Source organism: Melanotaenia boesemani, chromosome 16 (assembly GCF_017639745.1).
Source record: "Melanotaenia boesemani isolate fMelBoe1 chromosome 16, fMelBoe1.pri, whole genome shotgun sequence".
NCBI lineage: Eukaryota > Metazoa > Chordata > Actinopteri > Atheriniformes > Melanotaeniidae > Melanotaenia > Melanotaenia boesemani.
The window spans coordinates 14,006,618-14,030,778 of NC_055697.1; the positions used below are offsets into that span (position 1 = coordinate 14,006,618).

The following is a 24,161-nucleotide window of genomic DNA, read 5'->3' on the forward strand; positions in this document are numbered from 1 at the left end:
TTACTCATTATTTTAAAATAATTCGAACAAGACCTTAGTTGCATTTAGTTGCTGCTTGACCTCTCAATGCATTTTATTTGAATCTGGGTGCTGGAATACAGCAGATCTGATCCATGCGTGTAAACCAACTCACTTTTGTAGCTTGTACTCCAGGGCTGGTATCCATAGTAGCCGGTGATCCGCAATATTCGCTCCTCAATGGACGCACTGTTGATGTCCTCGACTGAACGGGAGGACTTCAGGTCCTCTTTGATGGCCTCGTCCACCACTAGGTACTTGAGCTGTCTGAGCTGTGGGCTGATGTCCGAAAGCCTTCTGGGGCTCACGTCGGGCGACTTACGCATCCCGCTGGGGAAAAGGAAGCAAGAGGTGGTGGTGTTACAAGACCAAGTGAAGCCGCTTGGCAAGGGGAAGGGAGACTATGAACCTTGTGTATGATTTGATGATACAGGAGTTCTTCTTGGCTAAATTTGGGGGAATCGGTGTTGCGTGTTCCACAGAGACAGGCGTTAAGGGCCCCTGCTGCTCTCTTGTACAGTAGAGAAATCATCATCCTTCAGTACCCCTACATGCGCACGACAACAGTGTGAAAGACACTAAGTGAAAGTGACTGGTCTTGCAATAGTTGTATATAACATGCAGAGTGCAACTCCTATTATAGACTTATCTGAATGTACAACTAATGAATCGATCATGAGTGATTTGTAGAGATGGAGAAGCAACACTTGTGACAGCTCCACTGGCGTCAAGTGCGCACTGGACCACAAAATTGCGCGCCCAGCGTGCAACACGGCAGGCCATCAAACTGATTGTGTCATGCAGAGGAGATAAATAGCCAACTTGGTAGCGTGTATCCAGCAGGTGAAGAAAGGAGTGGTTGGAAACTGCACCAGCAGAGCGCTGTTGTACTAAACAAAGAGGTGGTGGTGACCCTGTCAGCCCCTCAGCTGTTATAAAACTGGCAACATGTGACAGAAAAAACATTTACTGACCCACTCAGGGTAAATTGGTATGGAAAAATACCCAAAGTGGTGCCAAAGCATGCCAAAAAACCTATTATCCTGCAGCTCTGACACCAGAAATCGTTTGACCATAACAATCAGTTAAATGTAAAACAGCCCTCAAATTAACAGATAATGATCCACCTGTAAAGGACATTTGTCCACCTACTTTCTAAATATCCACGAAATTAAGTGCGCAACAGGTTGCCTTCTGACGATTATCTGTGCATTTAGTAAAAGTTAAAACATCTTACATCGGCATCAAAGTGGTAGGAGGTCCGAGGTAGCACATGCAGTCCCGGTGGGGTCGTCCAACCCGGTCCCACATGGTGCCTTCTCCATCGCCGTACATCCTCAGAGACAGGTAGCGGCACAACTACTGTGAAACTAAAGCCTGATCAAGGCTGGCGGAAACAACACCAAGCAACATCGTCCGGCTTCTTCTCACCCACACAAGCATATGCCAGGCTACTACAGTACAGCCCGCCTCAACATGACCAGAGTGCGCTCTGCTCTGGATGCTGTTGATGCTGCTGGAGGCACAGCAACAGCGGCATCTACTGGATATGCGGGAACAAACCATCATTAATGGACCGCAGAGAATAAATGATTACCTTTTGTGATCCTTTTTATGCATATGCACTCATCCAGTTGTCTTGCTTGTAAGATAGTAAAATCTCTCTGTAGTGAAGATGCTTTACTTCCAGGTAGCTGTGTTTTTTGGATGTAAAAAATACATTTTCCTACTTTACCATTCAGTCCCTCCAGAGGGTTCAAAATGTTTCTCAGCAGAGCATCAAACAACTTTTCAAGCCTCTGGGCTTCCCTTTGTTCAGTCAGTCATAGTCTAAGCTACCCGAAGAGTCCATCAGTATTCTAAGATGATAGCAGGACCGGGTGTCTGTGAGCAGTGGTAAAAGGTGAAAGAGCAGAAATGTGTATGTTGATTTCAACCGTTTCAAAGTTGCTGTAACATGGTTAATCACATCCAATCAGAACAGAAGGTAAAAAATGATGATCACTGGTGGTGATTTTATTTACTAGTAATCAGGAAGTTTTCTTTTTGTTGAACTGAGCTGTGCAATAATAACAGAACTTAGTGAGTAACTGAGTGAGTTTTGACCATCATTAAGGTCTACAAAAAAAAAAAGAAAAAAGAAAAAGGAAACTTCCTCTCTGATCACCTCAACATGACATACATTTCATGCTCCTGATTTTACTATAAAGTTTTAGATTAACTCTATTACTTTGTTTTCTAAATAAACCAAAAGAATGACGTGCACTCCCTGTATTAAGAAGACTGGAACTTTACCTTGCATGAAAGGGGTAGCGCTCTTCATTTATCCCAGGTCTGTGGTCCACTCGCTGCATTGCGCTGGCATAGTGTGAGCTACTGCCTGCAGAGCTCTGATTGTATTTTGGATACAGGTTTTGCATGGATCAATGACCAGCCGCTGCTCACAGATACACAGAAGTTGATGTAGGGGAGTGGTGGGAGGGAGGCCTGTGCTTAGTCTAGCAAAAAGAAAAAATAAAGGTGTGTAGTCATCAATAAGCGGGTCAGCACCTCCCATCGACAGTCTTAGAGTGGACAGGATCAAGTTCATCTTGCATAATGCTCATCTCAACTTCACAGCTCAGCCAAAGTTAAATTGATTCTCACTGTTGGACTTTCTTCTCTGCCAAGATGAATTCATGAGTGAGCCGTGCCTCACGTTCCTGGGAGACACTACTCATACATATCAAAACAGAGGTTCTAAGAGCGCTCATATATTCAAGTCATCCACTGTTATCCAGCACACCATGTTCCACTTCAGCAGACCTCTAACAGTGGTCTAATTGGTGCCCTCAATCTACAGGGCACTGCACTCCTTTCTAAATATGGATGTAAGATGATGTAGAAACCAAAGCTCAAGGCCAAGAAACATAAACTGAAGACAGAGAGGGCGGTCCAAATTTTCATGTTTGATAGAACATTCTTTATACAACAATGCTTATCAGCCTAAGTCACACTTTTTAATGACTTTACAATTTATTTTTAAGAAGCAACTTTCAGTCTTTTCATAACTGATAGTTTAACACACAATTACTTTTAGAAGCTTGTGTTTTTTTCAGAGAGAGAATAGAAATATTTTTTCAAGCTGTTTAGTACTTATTGATATTATTAGGCAAGTGGATTTAATAAGGAAAAGCACTGATGTTATAAATATGCTGATGAAGGCACCCTCTGATCAAAAGTTTTAACCAACATCTCTGAAAAGGTGGTGTTCAAACACTGTGAAATATAGAATAATCAGTCTAGAATTGCAGCTGTCAATCCTTCTGTATATACAGTATGTTTAATCTGTTTCTGAAAAGGTGTCAGGCTTAAAGAGGCAACAGATTGGAGTTTAGTGTCTGTGGCCATTGCACATCAAGCATTAGATTTCACTAAGGTGTGTCTAAGCATACCTATAGCTCTTTTCTGTTTTGTCAGAAAGCACTTCAGCGCTCAGTCAGAAACAAAGGCTGTCTAGTTTGATCTGCTTTTTCTGACAACAGTTTCTACTATTTCTCTTGTAGCACTCTGTCCAGTTTCATAGCATTTTAAAAAGAATGATGCAAGCTCTATCTCTTCTCACCATCAATATTTAATGCAGTCTTCACCCTGGAAACAGTGCGACAGTCTGCAGCTGATTGGTCGGTGCTGCAGGAGAAGTGAAATTCTGAGCCAGGGATTGCCCTGTATTATGACACTATATTTCTTATTACTTAGTGTAAAGTGAGCTCTGAGTTTGTATAGGACATCATGAGGAGCTATTTATTGTTGTAATCCAGGGAGACACATCTAATCCTGTTTTGTCGTCAGTTAAAATATAACCTTTCAGAAGTTGGTAGCCTGTTGTCCCAAAGGCTTGTGGGATTTCTTTAGGATATAATTATTATTCATCTGACATTACTGGTGAGGCTGACACACAGCTGGGGTTAGAGAGCAGGGAGCCATCTCTCTAAGGATGGGAGGTCCTGCATTATACGTAAACATTATGAACTTATTAAGGAAAGATTGACTGTCTAGCTGTAACTGGTGGTTATACGGACAAATATAAAAAGAAGAAAAAGACATTTATTATTACACTGGAGGTGTCCAAGCATTGTCGTCTTTCTCTTGTGTTATAAATAATAGAAAACACTTCCAGGTTGTCAGTTTAGATGTGCACTCTAGCAGACTGTTGCAGAAAAGAGATTGTGTTATGTGTTATAGATATAGCTTTTAATCAGATGACAAACTGTATGTAGCCCTCGATTAAACTGCCACCAAAAATATTAAATCAGTGACTGAACTCCATCCTGTGCAGTTCAAACACATCAATTTCTTCCATTAGAAATCTAAAGTAATGTTATCTTAAATAACATGCATTGTCTATAGAAAAATACCTTTATATTCCTTATGCACATGCATACTGTTTTTCCTTCTTTTTTTTTATGCAAAACTGCATTCTGTCTCAAACATTGTATATATCCATGGTGGCTAATTTAGTGCAGATTTGTCATATTTGAACAGGCACGATGTTTTTTCCACAAGTCCTGAAAGTTTTCTGACATCCACCACTTCTGGTTGCATTTTTTTTATTTCAAACCATTTATTTCTGTAAAGCTGTGGACTGCAAAGTATTTTAGTGAGTATTTAGGTATAAATACTCACAAAAATCAGTTTGATACCTTCAAAAGATTTAGGATTCGACAGCAGTTGTGCTATTAAATTAGCATGTCTTTGTGCTGTTTGTCATCTCATTTTTGCAGGCTACACATTTTTTTTACTCGTGCTCGCATTACTAATCAGATCCCAGTGATGTGGGATGCCAACACAGAAGAATGTGCACTGTGCTTAGTTTTCTCAAGATTTTCTTCCTCTGTTCAGTCCCCACTAGTGATGCTGCAATCTGTGATAGATTTAAACAGAAGTGTGAACTCAAGGGAAACATCATAGAAGAGCATCCTTTTCCCCCATCTCTCTTGTGTATTTATTATCCTTCTCCTGATGAATGCAGGTATTTCCTCTCTGCATAAAACAATGGTAACTAACTTTATGGTTTGATGTTACAAAAACATCACACACTGCAGAGAAAGAGCTTTGACTGTAGAATGGTTACCAGAGAGTAAACGATTGTGGCTGCAGCATCCACTTACCATCCGCCCCTCCCTGCCATCTCCCCTCCCATCCTGTCTCTTCCTGTTTGTCGCACCTCATATACATTCAGGACGGAGTTAACTAGGGCAGCATGTATGCATGTCCTGCTAACTGTCAGCTGCACTTCAGAACAGATATACACATCTATATACTTTTTACAGCTAAAACATATGACATTTCTTATTAAGTAACAGTCAACATATGATTTGGACTTTTTTTTCTTGCACAAATAATACACATTGTGTTCTCATAGGCAGAAGTTTTAGAGTTGCCCATGGTAAATGTTTGTTCTTCAGGCCTCCTGCATTCACATAGTCCCAGTATGTCTGTGAGTGTGTGGATATAAATAGAATTGCTCCACCATCAGAAAGAGCAGCTATAAGGCGGATGCCCTATAGCTGCTCTAGATTAGCCCATTCTAGATAAGCCCAATCCCTGTTCTCAATGACCCCAAAGTGCCTGGACCACAATCATATAGAAAGTTGCAGTTCTAACTATGAACTTTGAAAACCCTGACTAATGAAATGTCAAGTATCACACAATGAACCCCTGGGTGCTTCTTAAAGGTGTATCTCTCTTGGGCTTTGTGTTTGAACTAACAATGTGTAACTAGTAACATCAACTTTTACTGTAGTATTTATCCTGTTTTAGGTTTGCTTGCAGGCTGAACTAAAATCAGGATTTTTTTCTGATTATATTTCTGTACTCACAAATATCATGCAATATAAGAAGCTGCTGGTAAACTTCACTCAGGTGTGAAGAGACAGGCCCTCGGGGGATAGTTTTGCTTTGGGCCATTACGCGCTTGACACACAGCTCTGCTGTATGTTCTGGTTATCGTTCTCTATATCAGTGTTTGTGCATGGATACCTGATTTGGTTAAAAGCAACATAGCAGACAAAATGTTAATCATTAAAGGAAGTAGAGGTGTACTTGAGCTGGACACAACCCAGAGTTAGACTGTTGCTTCTTTTACCAGAATGTTATCTATTGAGGCAAGGAGATATTCTCACCTCATATTTTTCAACATGGGTTTTTAAAGGTTAGTAGTCATGAAACTTTGTGTATATTTAAAGGGCAGCACTCATCTTGAGGGGGTTCTCACAGGTCACATGCCAACTTTTCCACCTTCTGCAAGGAAAAGTGGGAGCAGCAGAACATCACACATGCAAATGCAAAACTGTACATTTTTTTACCACCTGCAGTTGAAATAATAAAACAATTTCAAAACTGCCACCTACGAACAGCTTTATGCAATGAGATTCAGTTGATGATTTCAGTTTTATGATTTCAGGCTCAGTTTTATGGCAGCCATTGTACATTATAGCTTTTGTTGCTGTTAGTGTAAGCAAAGGTCATTTAATTTAAGAAGACTTTGGGCAGCGTATGCAGTGAGGATTATAAGACTGTTTTGCATGGTTTTGAAATTGTTACATAATAAGTTTAACTTCTAGAAAAACAAAGGATGTAATTTAAATTAAAGCAGTTAAAAATGGTGGCGATTGTGTTATTATAATTACTTACAATTACACAACCCGTATGAACATGCACAATTATTTTTAGTGCTTATTCTAAATGTAGGGCAGAAATACTGAAAAACTGATTCTTTACAGTGATTTCCAATTACTGTGGTCTCAAAAGTAATTATGTTTTTCACAACTTGCATCCAATTAATACTTGCTGCTAGGGAGCATTTGAGCTTATTTCCTCCATAAACCCAACAAAATGGATGCTGGCTCAGTGGCTCTGCAGGAAACACGCCTGTAGGTAATTGCAGTTGTCTACATGAGAAACACAGCTGCTGAATTGAATGAAAGTGTTTAGTAGAATTTAGAAATATCCTCCCGTAGGTACAAAACACAATTTAATCTGTGGTGTTAGGATGATTTATGAGGTTGGAGGGCATCAGAGATTTCAAAAAGCTACAATTTATGAATTAAAGATGATTTTCATGTGTTTTAGGTGCTCTTTGTCAAAGATATTGTCTAGTTCTGAAAATTAAGACTTTGTGTTGTGTTCTTGCAGACTGTCATCTAATAGAAAATGATTACCTCTCCATTGAAAAGTCTTAAATAATTATTCTGATCATTCTTGTTGTACTGAATAATTTCCACATAAACACTGGGTGGGATATCTAAACCCTCCAACTTCAATAACTGCTTTCCTGCCAAATAGTACAAGATGAGCAGATCTTCCACATTCATTTTCAAACTCAAATATGAAATAAAAGAACTACCCATTTTTTATGCTACAAAAGCCCCTGCAAAACTCATATCTGTAATCCGTTATTCTGCCCTGTCTCCCACTTCATCCAGGTAGATTTGTGTGCATAAAAGCTTCAGATTCTTACCTATACTTTTATTCATTGGAGCTACACTTTTATGCTAATTTCATGTTGTATAACTGGGATCACCAAATCCAGACCTGTTGGGCCAGGGTCCTGCAGGTTTTCAATGTGTCCCTGTTCCAACAGCCTATGAAGTTCTGCACAATGGCTCATTAATTCCAGTGTGTCGGAGCAGAGAAAAACCTGCAGGACACTGGCCCAAAAGATTTGGTGATCCCTGTTATTTAATCCCACAATTTGTTATGATCTGACTCTGCAAACAGAGAGTACATCTTCCAGTGTCCAAGTTACCACATGATAAGCCAGAATCTGTATCTTTTTTAGTATTCATCATTCAGCAGCACTTCTTGGGAATGAGATAAAAAAAATCAAATTATTGAAGAAAAAGTCTGATTAGATAGCAATAAACTGACACTTTATTTCAGAAACACTGACATTTTACAGTTCATGTATTTTCTTATGCTGTACTGGATTCTAGGTAAAACCTTGGTACACAGTGGCAAACCTGTAATACAATATTTGCATTGTAACAGTGAAATATTTAACTGTGCATATGATCCTAGAGCATCTACCACAACTCAAATAATATATACAATAACTTCTGGACATAAATTTTAAAGACATTGGTTTTCTTAATATGAATAAATAACAGAGTGAGTCTGTAATCCTTCACACGTGTTTTCCCTGAATAAAACAAAAACAAATGAATTTTACCTTCAAGACAAGCTATATGAATGATGACTTTGCAGGATCAAAGCCTAAATCCACACCAATTTACTAAATGCACCTAAAAAAACAGTGAAACATTTTATGGTAAAAGAGAAAAAGTTGGCAAAACATATCTTTGTTCTCAACAAAGAATATGAAGAGAATCAGTGTTTCACAGTGGTACATGAAGGCCCACACTGGCTCCAAAGAAAATGAAACAAACAGCTGCTCTATAAATTACAATGAAACTGAGTTCAGTCACAGTCAGTCATGTTTCTATCCCTTTGTACAGACTGTACAATGAAAGACATATAACAATGTTATTCAACACTGCGGTTAAGGCAAAGCTAATGAAAACTTCACAGAAGCATTTACAACCTTTATACATTTTAGGACTGAAATGTTATCGCTAACCTTCCAGTTGCTTCAGTTTAACTGGAAACAAAGCACTAAGCTCACCAGATACCGTCCTCACACAACAAAAGGAGGACTGCAACCCCTTCAGAGTGCATATAAGACTGAGAGCAAGCCCTGATGCAATAATAAACCATTATCTGTATGTGTGTCAATCTTATCTGATGCAATATATTGTAAATAATAGGTTATTTGTGTATCAATTAAAGTTTAGTTTTGTCAAAGTTTTTTTGCAAGTCGTCCCAATAAATTACCACAACTCATCTGCACACGCTGCTTCAGATAAACAGTACTAAACTGGCGTCTGAAGCAAAGTTCCACTCCAGGCACGCCTCAAACATCACTGTGGCAAAGAGCATAAAAGACTTCACATTCAAGACTAAGGCCATGACTTTATCTTGAAGTCCAATTCATCAAAGAAAGACGAGGTCTGAACCTAATCTCCCCACCAACAATGTGACAACGCTAAAAATTATTGGAAATTCAGTGCCTATTAAAATATATCAAAGAGTATAATCATGTGCAAAACATGTAACATATTGTATATATCAAAGCCAAATTTTATTTAAAGGAGTTTGCAACACCATTCGAGTGGTTATCTGTTTGCAACAATTGAAATCATAGAATAATTCCTGAAATTCGTCAGGAAAGAAACATGTTTTTTGAGATTTACATATGGCTGTTTGTGTCTTCTATGTTCATCTCATAAGCACACTTTAAACTGCTGCAGTGGATAATCAGAACTGTTTTGACTGCACAGCTGCAGGAATTTATCATTTCAAGTTTTCAGCGGTACCTTTCTTTAGAACAGCATTACTTTTTTCCATCAAACTCTTGTAAACCTTTATCATTTCACATTCAAAAATATACATTTCCACATTCAAATTTTGTAAATACAGTAAAAGTTTCCAGTCATTGAGAACCAGCCATTATTAAGCCATTACAGATGACTCACAACAAAAATATTTACAATAAAAATATCTACAGCTTTCCCAAATCCCATGTCCCTTCCTTTAGATACTTCGGCTGTTATGTTTTTGTGTACTGCTTGGCTGCTGTCCATGTACAAACTGAGCTCTATTCATGACAGTAAAATGCAGCAGGTTGGCCTCTTTTAGTTCCCTTTTTAAGCTGGGCTAACCTCAGTTCCCTTTTTGCACAGGCTGGCACATATTAAACCACTCAGACAAATCAATAAGTCATAGTGCTTCACACATGGACAACTTTGAAACATCGCTGCAACATGTTGAAGGTCACACTACTTTACACAATGTTTTTCAATCACAATGAAATGTGACAACGTGTAGTTTGAATAGTTAACACATCTATAAAGATGACCCAAAAATGCTACAAAACACTTATTGCACAAACTATATTTTTACATGCAGCAGCTATCTAACTCATATATTAAATGTCCTGACATCTTCTTAGCTTGTTAACTGTACATAAATTCACTAACATTTTTTTTAATCTGCATTCTCTCTTAGTCAACTGTGCAACCAACATTATGCAAGAGAGCAGGGACGCTAAAGCCTTCTCATTAAAAAAAAATCAATAGGTGCCAATTCAGTACTAAACAGGATGTTTGTGCAAGCTGATGCAATAAAGATGTAAAAGGAGAGAAGCTCAGGTGTATTCCACCCAGTTCCCTTTGCGGTCACTCTCTAACTGAAGCTAGCAGATAAAAGAGAAAAGGTCCAATGATAATAAAGAATAAAAAGTCATAATGCTTCACTTTTAAAATAACTTAAATGTTCATTACTCGTAGATATTCTTATGCCTTGGATACACTTTGGCTCATCTTTAACAGGTGTGTTAATTCAAAGTGCCACTGTATTATATGTTGAAAACATTTACCTGATTATGTTCAGTCCAAATACGTGTCAAGCATCTCTATTTATAAAGACACCCACATATTTATGTACGTAGTATTATGTGACAGACAATTGTCCTGTATTTCAGCTAGATTTAAGAGACAAATTACTTTATAAAATATTCTTAAATGTGCAATAAATAATGCAGCTCTTAAAGGTGCTTAACTTCTAAGAGTCATCAATACAGCAGAGGACTTATCTTTGTATTTATAGCAGCTATTGAAATATTAATTTTCCCTTATTAATTTACATTAATTCAGCTGCTGCTGCATAACAGTTTAATGTCAGTATTGTGGTTTAATAAAGGATACCGTTTACTTGATTTGAGTAGTCTTAACCAGTTGTTCTATTAGAGTTTACAGGGTTGAGTGTTGCAGGATGCCTACAGCTGAGATTGTGATCTAAACTATCTACCTCTAATCTTGCACGTGTTATCCCACTGCTTTCATATTTTCATCCATTAATCCACAGTGATTCTTGTCGATATTACTGGATCAAAGGATCATCATTAGGAGAGACCAGAGTGGGGACGCTAACAAACGTCTGGGTTTTCTCCTCACTGTGGGCTGTGGAGCTGTCGGACACGGTGGTGAAGGACAGGTGGTCGTGCTCCAAAATAGCAAGGCGGTCCTGCGGCTTCTCCTTCTTCAAGTAGAACATCTTCCTCAGCTGCTTCAGTTGCTGCAACTCGCAGAAGGTCTCCAACACCACCAGCATGACTATCAGACCCAAGAGCAGGTAGACTGAAGAGACAAATATGAGCAAGGGTTAAAAAAAGCATGTGTAATTAGCTGCAATGAGATGTATTATGACCATATTATATACAAGGTTTATCAAATCTGGACCTTGAGGGCTACTGCTGTAAAGGTTTTAGACATCTCCCTGTTTACACACACTTGGATCAAATTGGGTCATAAAGAAGATTGTGGAGAATATAAATACGAGGTGTTGAGGGGATCCATATAATTTGGATCAGGTGTATGAGAGTAGGGACATCTAAAATCAGCAGGGCGGTGGCCCACCAGAACCAGATCTGAAGCCCCACTCCACATGTCAGTATGTGTTAAGAGTTTATATTTTTCTATCTCTTATCACCCACATTCAGTGCATTACAGATTTTATTTACCCTTGAAAATTGCTGGTATAAGTACAAAACAATACTCTAAAGAACATCCGGTTGCTTCTGTTTAACCCAGCCTCTGTTGTTTTGTGTACTGACACAAGGGGGCAGTAGTTAGTTAACCATGTTTCCAAGTACAGAGGGGTTCACATTGTTGAGCAGTGTGTGCAAAACAGACTCCTTTTCAGACAATGCATTAAATCTTCTGTATAAACTAATATTCACACAATTCATTACTGTCATTAACAGATGTAAAACACAATCTTTTTGAAGAAATACACCCTCCTCTTTGAAGGATGGACATTTTGCAAGCTATAAAATGTTGGTTAGGAGCAGTGATGTCACTTCCTATCAAGACATGTAATTTATTATAAAGGACGTCGTAGGAGTTGAGTCAGTACGCAAACAGTCATTTGTTAAAGCCTCCTCTCTTCCCACAGATTAGCATGTTGTTCTTCCTGACTGACGTTTCTTTGGCTGCTGCGTACTACACACCCACGTTGCACATGCAAGAGACAACTCACCGGAGTGGCATTCAACATTCATTCACACCCACAGCTTTTTAAGACCTTGTTACTTCAAACTGTTTTTTAATTTGGACACCATCAGCTCCAACAGCGTTGCTGTCGGCATGCTGGACAAGTCACCCAGAAAATGAAGGCAGTGACTCACTGCTCTCCAGTAAGCTCTATTTTAGCCCTGCAGCTTCTCATTATGGGTTTAAGCAAATAGAAAATGTTAAATGTTTTGTTTAGCAATGCTAAACAAACATTTTTAATGAGCTTTGTGGGGTTTTTTTTAAATAAATGTGCTACAATAAATATATATTATTGTAAGGACTCCAAGTAGTAGCAATTACCATAACAATTAACAATAATAATTTTTAATTCAATAAGTGAGAATGAGAGTATTTTTGTTGCAGTTTTGTAACAGACCTCACTGCAAATTAAACATAGAAATGAAACTCTAATTGATCTTATTACTTTTTCTACCTATGAAACCAAGCGATAGCTACCTGTCTATTATGGCAAAACTAGAACTTAGTACAAACCCTATGTCTGTATTCATACTATGAAGAATGCGTCCTTTACTGCCACAATGCAGATTTTTACAAAAGGGGTCAAGAAACAAGCCCAGCTGTTTGTGTCACTCATATGCAGGCCAAAGCTCACAATCATAAAAGCTACTAGAGCTGATATCCTATCAGTAAATCATGACATTCTTCATTCTTAGAATCTGATACTATTTCCCTTCATCACTATACATTTGTTCCAATTACATTAGTTAAATAGGACTTGTGTGTGCTTTTTGATAGCTTTATAGTCCTTCTGTGCAAACTAAGGAAGTTCCTGTTTTACCATCTTTGTACAAGAATGCAGTGGAGTTCAAATGAGTGTGGCTCTAGTTTTGAGAAATACAAAGACTAATAATGATTTCATAACACCATTGTATGTTTCAAATCAATCAATGGTATGACATGATTTGTATTGTATAATTGTATAATAAAAATTCAGGATAAAAATACACAATCAGCTGAATTAGCTTGAGAGCATTCAGCTACCACAACCCTGAAATAAACACATTTTTAAAACCCAAAGACTCATCTGCACTCACCAGTGATGCCCACTTTGTAGAGCTCCCTGAACTTCTGGTTTGCAGCCTCTCCTGGTACATAGTCTCCCAGGCCGATGGTGCTGAGAGAAATGAAACAGAAGTAGAAGGACTCCAGGAAATTCCAGTTCTCCTCCAGTGCTGAGAAGATGGCGGCAGGGATGAAGAAGAAGCATGAGACAGCCAACGTGGCCAACAGAGTAGCATGAACAATGGCCACCAGTGGCTTGGACAGACCCCAGCGTGTGTGGATATACACGATTGGCCTCCGTGTGCTGAACACCATGATCCTTTGCACCACAGCAGTGAGGAAGAGGAGGGTGAAGGGTATCCCTATCACTGAGTAAATAATGCAGAAGGCCTTCCCACCATCAGACAGGGGTGCTGTGTGGCCATATCCTATTGGAAACAAATAAACAAACAGAAAACTTTTCACTTACAAATGCTTAAATATTACATTTAAATATTACATAATCGATATACACGTCTTCACAATGGAAAAACAGTTACATAAGTATACACACCCTTCACTGAGTACTTGGTTGTAGCACCTTTTAAAGCAACGACAGCCTCAAGTCTTCATGGGAATATTCCTACAAGCTAGGCACAACTTTTCTTTATGTTTCTCTCACTTCTCTCAGTGGAAACATTTAAGCTCAATATGGTTAAATAGCAAATGTCTCAACAGGGATTTGGAGAGCAATAGCTTTTTTTTCAATTCTCCTCAGAAGCTCTTATTCAGGTCCAGACTTTGGTTGCATCACATTAAGATTTTCTCAGAGTTTTGCTTCTTGGTGGTATGATTTATGACTTATGGTTTAGTTTTTTTTTTTGTTGTTGTTGTTGTTTGTAAAACTTTGCCTAGTCTAAGATCCTGAGCACTCTGGAAATTGTTCCATATTTCTCAGGACTAATTTCACACTCCATTTTCACTAGTCTGCCAGCCACTTTAGCAGATAAAATGATGCTGCAAACACCATTTCGACTGTGTGGATGGTATTTTAATGTGCTCAGCGTCTTGTTTCCAACTCGCATGCTTTCAGGAATTATGGGAACATAACTCAAACTTTGTTTCATCAGAGTATTATGAGAGATATTTAGATCCTTAGAAATAAACTTCTAGGATGCTGTCATCAAAATTTTTGGTAAAGAATGGCTTTTATCTGGCCACTCCACCATACTGATATGACTGATGGAGTGCAGCATCAATGATAATTCCTATTTTCTCCACAAAGGAACCACAACATTAGTAGGTAGTTGTAAATTCCTTACACAGGAGAATATTGGAAGCTTCAAGACACCATAAATGCAGCAGAAATATACTGTATCATCAAGCCTCATGACATGTCTTGTGTCCTCATGGCTTTTGTTTTTTACTCAGCTATGTGCCTGCCAAAGTATGTCCACAGCTGCACTCAAAGCAAACTGCAAAGCCATCTCAAGGACCACAAATCAAAGTAGGATGCACGTGAGGTCAGAAGATTAAGTATCATAGTAAATAAAGGGTTAATATATTTGTGTAACTGGAATATTTCAGTGTTTCATATGTATCAAATTAACAGGACTCCATAAACCTGATTGTCCTTTTTCAGTTTCATTATCTACTTGTTTGCTGATGAGAAATAACAGACTGAATCCATGTTAAATGCACAAAACGTAGAAAAGTTTACAGCATTTTAAAACTACACTTAGATGAAAAAAACATTATGGAATGTTTCAGTCTGTGCTGACTCACAGCCTTGCATCTGACAGCTTATGAAGATGTACAGCTAAGCACATACATCATTATATTAAAAACAACAAACAAGCAGGCAGTTATTAAATAAATGTGTATTTTAAAATGATTTCCAGTAAGAAGGAAATGGGCTCAAATAAAGTAGTTATGCTACAGACAGGTTGAGATTGAAGCTAAGTGAGAACAATTTGAAAACTATGTTGTGGCAAGGTGAAGAAAGTATGACTTAAATACCTGGCACATTATTGTGAAGTGGATGTAAGAGTCCTAAAAATATCACAACCTACTTGTTACCTAGTGACGTTAATAGTTAAAAAAAAAAAAAAAAAAAAGGAAAGGAAAGGGGAAATGACTGTTCTTCGGCTTCTATTTGTTTTTCAGCTTCCTATTTATTCTACATAATGTGATAACAATAAGAGGAATATAGAGCTACACCCTGTGACTTGCCCTTTAGCAAGCTGCTGAGTATTAAAGACAATACCATTATGAGCTCTGGGAATGCATTTAGCAACTTCTCTGTTGCAACACTGTATGGCAAAGGTGAGAATATCCAAGAATAAGTTTGATTTACAATGAAAAAGAGAATATATATGTATAAGAGTGTCATTGAGTCTAAACAGAGTCAGCTCAATCTGATCAAAATGTCTATAAAATCAGTTTTAAGCAGTCATACAACGGCTAGCACACAAGGTATCTATAGAACTGTAAATGTTGCAACCTCACAGATAACTGCTGCTATGTGGTCAGACGAAAGCTCTTCAGGTTTCTGACTGTCAAGCATCTGCAAGCTACGTTGTTCTTGTGCAATGCAAGATAAGGGATATAACTACACTGTGCAAAATTGTACAAATTTCTGAACGTCTGAATATCCTTAATTATATTAGCATATTTAAATTAAATTAAATAAAACGGATGTGCATGATGTCTCAAATTGTCTGACCCTGACTATGGCTATCTGCTATTGCCCTACTTCTACTGTGCACTTAACATAACTGAAGGTGATGAAACAAATTAGTGTCCATGTACTCTGCAGCTTTCAAATTTCGCATGCTATTTCCTTGTGCCACTAAAATATATATTTTGTGTAAAACCTGTTCCCATGAAGGCCTCACGAGAACCAAACACTGTGTTATGCTGCGGACCCGTTGGGGCCAGCATCAGGCCTGAAGGATGACCTACCTGTGGTGGACAGCACCGTGCTGGCGAAAAACAGCGCAGAGGTGAAGTCCCAGTTCCAGTTTGCCGATGCGTTGTTGAGAATTGAAACCCCATAATTACTGGCCTCGAGGGCTTTCTTTAGAAACCGCTCCAGTCGCTCCTCGGAGAGACACTCGTTTTCCTGGAGGAACTGTTTTTTGATGGCCCTTAGCTCCTGACGTAGGAGGTCTTCATAGGGCAGCTCGACCGAAGAGAAGACGACAGCGCCGAATATAAGATAAAGGAGATAACCCAAAACTAGAGATAGAAAATACCACGTCGATTTGTGACTCTGTATTAAACGCACACAAGAATTGCTGGCTAGGGACTGAAGCATTTTCAAGAGTTATGTTAGTATAACGATAAACTTAACGTTGGGACTAAAACCGCCTCATTTGTATTAAAGAAATATTCTATAAACGGGGATGTTGCTACAGACAAAGCTCGAGTATCTTCTTCCCCCTCCGCGAAACCTGCTGTGGCTCGTGAGACTTTCAAGTACGATCAGAAATGTTAACGTTCTACTATGACATCAACTGTAAGTGATATAAAAGCTCGATGCAAGACTCGTCCATCTGCGAAGATATGCCACACAAGTAGAAATACGTTGACTTATGTTCTATTTTTACCCATTACCTAAATTTTATAACCAACTAATGTGAAAACCTTGAAGACTCGTGCAGCAGTCTTTACATTTTCCGTGCTTGGGTGCTTTCTTGAAGGCAGCCAATAGTGACAAAAGCCCGTGTGACGTACAACCCTTTTCCTCTCCTCACAGGTTGTCTGGCCTATTTTAATGAGTTTCAGTTTCTAACAAAAGCAAACGTTAAATGTTACATCATTCTGTTACCAAAAAAGTCATTTTAACTGAAAAATTATACGTTCCAGTAGGCCATGCAGAAAAATCTTTGAACGTATAAAGAGACTTGATTTAGCAAGTCAGCAATATACGTTTCACATATAAATACTACAATTATTTCATGTCACATTGAATATGTATATAAATTGTTCCTATCTGGAATAAACATTTCAGAAATATTAAATGATATACACCCTACAAAAGGTGTCACCTTCTCTGCTGTGTCTTGGTTTTTCACTTTCAATCAATATGACATTCCTGTCTGATTCCTAAAACATTCTGAATATCTACAGAGGAATTCTTACAATGAAAAACTGTGATTTCAGACATCTACAATCCACTTGTCACTATTTTGATTTTAAACATAAAAAATGTAAAAAAAACAAAACAAAGAAAAACACTCTAGATATCAATATTTTTTAGATCAAAAATACACTTTTGCTTGAATAATAAAATGCCACTAAAATATCCACTATAATAATACTGAGAACATATTTCTGAACAGTAAATGACAATTAATGCAAGGACATACTCGGTTTAGGCATGTCTTCATTGGATTATAGTTCAAGTACAAAGTTAAGACAAGTGTGCACATGCTGGATAAAGTCTTATACAGAGAAATGAAGTTTATCACAGTTTTTAATGCCATTTTTAAATTTTATTTATTTTTTGTATGTATGGGTCAGATACTCTCCATTTTCCATTTGTAGACTTAATCTTTGGCTATCCTTCTTGAGTCTTCTTCACATTCTTCAACAAAAGCAGGATGTCTCTACACCAGGAATAATTCCTGTTACCTGTCAGAACACCTGAACTGAACCAAGGAAAATGGCCTTCAGTCATGCTGCTCCCTCTGCTTGGAATGAGATGCAAAATCTGCTAAATATGAGAGAAAGATGGTGTCTTTAAAGTTTGTCAAAATAAGTTGGAAGGAAAATTGTGTTTGTAGATTGTTTTGACTGAATCAAATTGTTCATGTTTGATTTCTGGTAAAAAAAAAACAAAAACTCTTTAATAAAAAGTTGCTCATGTTATGATTCTGTCATTCATTATTTTGTATCAAGTGGTTCACAAGAAGGGACGTGACAAATGAAAAAAAAAACAAAAACAAAAACAAAACAAAACAAAACACAGTTATAGAATGTGTAATACACAGCCCAAATACATGGCACTTAATATCCAATTATGGATTTAAAAATCTATTAAGACACAAGACAGAATAAATGGGAGACAAAAAGGTCTTTACCTGCTTCGACAACATGTAAATAGATGTTTATAGAGATACTGTATTTGGCTAATGTGGATGTCCAGGGAGCTCAAGTTGGCATCTTGTCTGTTAGCATATAACGTAAATGCCAACATTTAATGCCATTGCAATTTAGTAACACACAAAGAAGTACTTGCTTATGTCATGACTGACTACAGCAAAACTATTTGTCTGTACTTTTTGTTAAATATGCTAGAGCACTGACATAATTTTTTTATTTATATCATTTTAGTTCAGTCTACCTAGTCCAGTTTACAGGCCAACTAGTTCTTTCCAACCTTTACAATATGTTGAAAGGTTCTTATATAGGAAAAAAGCCACAGAGATGTGGTGGCCATTAAGACAAGGAGCTAGAGACCTGGCTCACAATAATAGACAAATCAGGGGTGTTGGGTAGTTTCAAGTGCTGGATTTACCATAGGAAAGCATAGGAGGTTTTCCTACACCTCTGTACAACAAGGTCCAGTTCAAGCGTAAAATGTAAGTTGTTCAGCAGTAAGAGCAGCAGAAGATGAAACAAGAACCAGCAGAATGGCAGGCAAGTTGGCAACATAACCACAACCACTAGGACCCACAGAGGTCTGCATGAACGACATGGGACTGACACACCTGACATCTGGCAAGCAGAGTTCCAGTATATAAAATTCCTCATCACAGCTGTGTACCATCCTTCCCAGCCTCGTAAAACCTTAAACGCTGGCGTTAAGCCATAACACCTTGCTGCCCACTCAGTTCTGGAAAGCAGACACCTGAGCACATCTCAAGCAGCTCCTCAAAGTCCCAGGGTGAGGGTTGCTATAATTGGCAACATAACAAGGTACAGAGGGCAGCAGCTGGGAGGTTGCCCTCAGCCATAGCACACGGCAAACATCATGTATCCTGGAAAGACACATGCCATTAAAGAGAGTGACTCAAACAAGAACTAAGACCCACTGAGGTCTGCTTGCCACTGCACACGATTGGAAGTTGGTGGTTGATCTAGACAAGGAGCTTAATCTCCAAGAACACATTGCATTGCCCAAGGAAGACTGTATGGAGGAGGCATTTAAAAAGAAGGATGTTAAATACCAAGGTCTTCAGGATGAGAAATATGGTTGGGGAGCATACTGCCATCCAGTGGAAGTAGGCTGCAGAGACTTTGCAGGATGCCCTTCTCCGCAAACCCCAAACTCTTTGCATTATTACATCGTAAAGTTTTTGTGCATACAAATTGTCTGTAAAATCACACCAAGAAAGTTATTCTCTCGCCTGAAAGATGCTACTCACAAACTGCTACTTTGTTGCTCTGGCTTTCCCCCATTTATTTCTATCTTCAGGTAAAACATATCCTTAATGCCTAACTTGTTTAGCAAAAATGCCATGCACTGTGACATTTTGAAATTATCAGCAGGTAAATAAGAGCACCCAGAGTCTTTCAGAAGTGAGTCCTTACATTTACAAAGGCTAAAACAGAGCATTGACTAAATAATGGGACAAATAAAGATTTAAAAACAATAAAATAAATTAAACCATTCTAGTAGACATTTGAAAATGTTAAGCCTATAAGTGAGCATGGATTTAAACATTAATATATTAGGTATAACTCATTCAAATGCATGTGACTAAGCTTACATTTCCATTTTTCAAACTTAGATATCAGATTTGTTCTCTGATAACAGACAGTTTCACTGCAACTACTCAGATCTACTAAAACACAAATGAATGGAACTACAAAGCTTTTGATATGCACCCTGTAGTTCTACATAATTTATATTACTACTGCTTAAACATCTATTTTAAAACTATTATTGATGCTATGGTGAAAATCTACGCTCCCCCTGCAGCTGGAAGCACTGCTACTGCTAGTTGGGAAAGGATCATGCAGGTCATTCATCACAAATTTGACAGGTACTAGATCAGTATTGTTAGACTATTTGCTTAGTGTCTCAGTCAAATTATCATCTGCAGGTGCATTGTCAGATGCTACTCAGGCTGTGCTCTGTGGTGTGGCAGAATGAGCTGAAACAGCACCATCTGATGCTTCATCATTGTAGTGCACGATATCTGCATTTTTGAAAGCTGAGCAACTAAAAGCAGAAGCTTATTTTCCTCAGGTGTTGGCCTCCTCTGTAGATTCTGCAACTGTAATCTTGTTAAAGTAATTGAAGCCACGTCACTGGTTAAGGAATGACCACAAATTAATGAATAAACAATAACTGTAATGCTTAATCAGTTAATTTGCTGGATATTCATCTAAATTCATCTAAAAAAAAATACTTTTAGACATGAATTCCTTTTTGAAAGCATGTTTCTTTGCCATCTTGTCTGCTTTTTGTTCAAATTTGCAGAGCAACCCCCTGGTGTCATTCTCCCCTCATACAGCAGATGGCATATGGGGATTCAAATGCCATCTGGCAAGTGATGCCATACTCCTCATTCTCATACAGGTTTGTGCAGCTGTATTACAAGAAGCATATGAGCTCTTCCAGAGACAAAAACTAACAGCTGTAATAGGTCAGCCCTGATATAAAACACTATCTACCGAAACCCCCCAGGTAACAACAACCTTCAAATTTGGTTGAATTTACACTTTTAAATTTGAGGTAAAAAGCCAGTCACGGCTCTGAACTCCTCAGGCTTCTGCAAAAGTTATATACAACAGAATCCTTTTAGAATTATGTACAGTTTTACAAAATCTGTCATCTCAGCTTGACAGACTGCAAGTTGCATACCTTATACATCCATGCTCCCTTTGCAGAATAACACCGGTTAGGACCACATGTTTCCAGTCTATGAGATAGGAGGGTTTCAGGAATACTGAGGGTGTAACTGTTTAGGAGACAGATTAAGATTTTATTTTGTATATTTGTCAAAATATTTGAATTCATGGAACCACTGAACACATTAATAAATAAGGTAGTTAAAAAACAGTAAAATGGATAAAAGTTTGTCTAAAAATACTTTTTTAAAACAATTTTTATCTGTGCTTGTACATTTAAATTTTGAACTGAGTGTAATGGGTCACATGACCAGATTATAGTTAAAAGCATGGCCTGTGGTAATGTAGGTTCAACATGGTTGGAGGGTATGGACACGTCTCATGTAATGTTATTCTGCATGTGATCCAAAAGTGGCATGCAGTAATTTTCCATTATTATTTTATGTTGTTCCCATGTTAATATATGTCTTTCTTGGGCAATTTGACACATTTTGTGAATTCATTGATTCGTTTTCTGTCTTTGATGTTTGGGACAGTATGAATCGTGGCCATCATTGAAGGGGATACAGCTCTGTGAAAGAAGCTGGGAAAGAAGTTGTTTTTCAACAGTCTAGTTTGTGTTTTTAGAGAGTATCTCCTCCTAGATGACAGGGGAGTGAACAGGGAATACCCCAGGAGAGTGACATCTGTGCTGATGACCCTCACCGCTGCAGTCGGTCGGCATACACAGTTGTCACGCCAAAATCTGTGACCCATTAGAATCTGTGACCGATGCAGTAGTGTGTATTTCTCTGCATGTACGTCTTAGAAGATGAGCAACATTTTGAAAACCTTTGTATTTCAGTGTGAGGTTATTGTAATGCAGGTACAGTACAGGTACAATTCACACATTCTGATGAGTAATAGAAATGGCTCGAAGTGTTTGCCGACCATGTCAGGTCCTCACTGATGTGAACACCCAGGAACTTAATGGAGCTCCATTTTTAAATGACTACCTTCACATTTGATCTTAATCAGGAGTTATACATTTTTTAAAACACAGCTGGAGTTCAAAATGATAAAATCCACAACTTTCTGTGTAATGTAACTTAGTCAAGAGGGACAGTTTACGATGTCTCGCCCTCAGCAGTTCCTGAAGATTTTTCCCTGGTATTTCAAAGGCCAGACAAATATCTCTTTTGTGCTCAAAGTCTTTAATGAATTTAACTATGTTGACCAGGTCAAAGTAAAAGATTGAATTCCTTTCAACCTGGCCAGCTGTCAGAACAAAACAAAAACACATGAGACCAATGACACAGCATGCCATGACGTGGTACTTCAAGATTTTATCTCTCTGCTGAATCAGTAGTTCTATTGCAGCCACTCAATCTGTGCAGCAGGTACCACCATTATACATTTGACCTATTGTCTTCTGAGACATAGTTAAATGTACACATCTGAATGAGACACTGGTTTTTTGTTTTTGTTTTTTTTGTTTTTTGTAAAAGTGAATATAGCTTTGAATGGAAAAGAGCATATTTTACTATGTTGAAGGCTACAGTTTATTGTGCAGGCACATAAACACACACAAAGTGTTTTCCACACTTATTCTTAACTATGATGAAAAATGATCTCATATCAGCTTCATCAGCAAATAGTAACATGACAATATGCCCCATTGTTTACCATGAGACCATGCAGTCTATCATTTGTTTAACATATTTGCATGACCGGTGAGTTTGACCCAAGAATCCTTTATTTATTCACTTTGAGCAAAAAGCATTTTACATGCTTCATTTAGTCAAAAGTACATTCATAATGCTTATGTTGAGAGGACCTAGGCAAAGAGATACTGGGTCCATTCGAAGCTAGTTTTCGAACATTGTGTGCAATTCATGACTTCGAATATTTTGTCACACAAATTGGAACCATAGGCAGTGAGTAGGACCTGTGTTTTGTTTTTGGACTTAAATTTTTAATAAAGACGTGGCAAGCTTAAATTTGGAGACAACTATAGTCCTTTATCTGAAAGAAAATCATTCTTCAAAAGACTTTATATTGAAATTTTTGATCAGAGGCTTTAGGTATCCTGTTTTCAAAGAAGTTCATGCTTTTGAATTCCAAAAATTAAGTGTGGATCTAAACGTCCTGGTAAGAAATCTTTGTTGACAAACAATGTGACGGTAGATGTCACTCCAGATCTTTATTGTGTTGTGGCTTGCCCACCAAGCCACAACTGTTGTTATTACTAAGGGATTGTTGCAATAACCCTTAACTGATTCCATGTTCTTAGAAAAGGGAATTCAAAGGAGCCAGTTCAGAAAGTGAAGTTGCCATATCAAGCCAGACAGAGTAAGGACTGTTTTTACTCCTATCAGCTCTATAATGTAGTTTGGGAATTCTTTTTGACGGGGATTTGCTGTTATTTGTGTCTCTTATAACAGTTAATTTTGTGGGATACTTATTCATTTCCAACATTTATCGACTACTTAAAGCTTAAAGTAAACAGTGTAGCACTGTCTGAATTTTGACTGAAGCCAAAAGAAAAATGTAAACACAAATATAAACATCTCACAGACTGAGGTATAACCAACATAAAGATTAAACAGAATTTTATGTCTTATTAGCTGTTAAAAGAGAGAGAGAGAGAGAGAGAGAGAGAGAGAGAGGTTGAATGACACACAATGATCAATTCAAAGTATGTGGAGGAAGAGAGGAGTAGGCAGTAGTTACCAGTCGCAGGCTTAAATTATTCTTGAATACAACAGTAGCATATTTATTTATTTAATAAATAAAGTAAATTTACAAGAAGGAGATGGCCGTGAATAAAATATATGTTAATGATATAATTAGTATTCTGATCAATTATATGTTACTATTTTATTACAAAAGGTGGAGGTATGAAGTTATGTTTTATGTAAAATTATTGCAATTCTTTTAGTCAATAAATTTGTTTAGCCGCATGCACTACTGTCTCTCTTTCACACACACACACACACACACACACACACACACACACACACACACACACACACACACACACACACACACACACACATTTAAATAATTAACTATAATTATTTAAAAACAGTTTTGATTTTACAATAAATGTATAACCATTGACTTCACGTATGACAACTCAACTTAAGTGTACACGCACTTGAGCTAGGTGGTGTTCACCTG

General features: G+C 37.9%; 2 protein-coding genes across 2 annotated transcripts in view; both read right to left on the reverse strand.

The window, feature by feature from the left end:
- The window catches only part of slc35f3b (solute carrier family 35 member F3b), a 68,987-nt gene extending 67,525 nt beyond the window's left edge, over nt 1-1,462 (reverse strand). The window contains exons 1-2 of the mRNA XM_042010718.1: nt 1,256-1,462; nt 134-348 (exon numbers count right to left, since the gene is read on the reverse strand). Coding sequence (XP_041866652.1) covers nt 134-348; nt 1,256-1,353 — 313 coding nt within the window. The 5' untranslated portion in view covers nt 1,354-1,462. The remainder of the gene's footprint in view (nt 1-133; nt 349-1,255) is intronic.
- Nucleotides 1,463-7,914: 6,452 nt separating this feature from the next.
- kcnk1b (potassium channel, subfamily K, member 1b) lies at nt 7,915-16,672 on the reverse strand. The gene is made up of 3 exons (XM_042010850.1): nt 16,158-16,672; nt 13,247-13,642; nt 7,915-11,255 (listed from the first exon to the last, which is right to left on the reverse strand). The coding sequence occupies exons 1-3, from the start codon at nt 16,510-16,512 to the stop codon at nt 10,999-11,001; spliced, it is 1,008 nt and encodes a 335-aa protein (XP_041866784.1). The 5' UTR covers nt 16,513-16,672; the 3' UTR covers nt 7,915-10,998.
- Between the last annotated feature and the right edge of the window lie 7,489 nt (nt 16,673-24,161).

Excerpts from the sequence above, each read along its gene's own strand:
- kcnk1b (XM_042010850.1), bottom strand. The coding sequence starts at position 16,512 with ATGCTTCAGTCCCTAGCCAGCAATTCTTGTGTGCGTTTAATACAGAGT. Across the intron at positions 13,643-16,157 it reads CACGGTGCTGTCCACCACAG|GATATGGCCACACAGCACCC; the intron begins GTAGGTCATCCT and ends TGTTTCCAATAG. Across the intron at positions 11,256-13,246 it reads CTACAAAGTGGGCATCACTG|TCTACCTGCTCTTGGGTCTG; the intron begins GTGAGTGCAGAT and ends TTGTCTCTTCAG.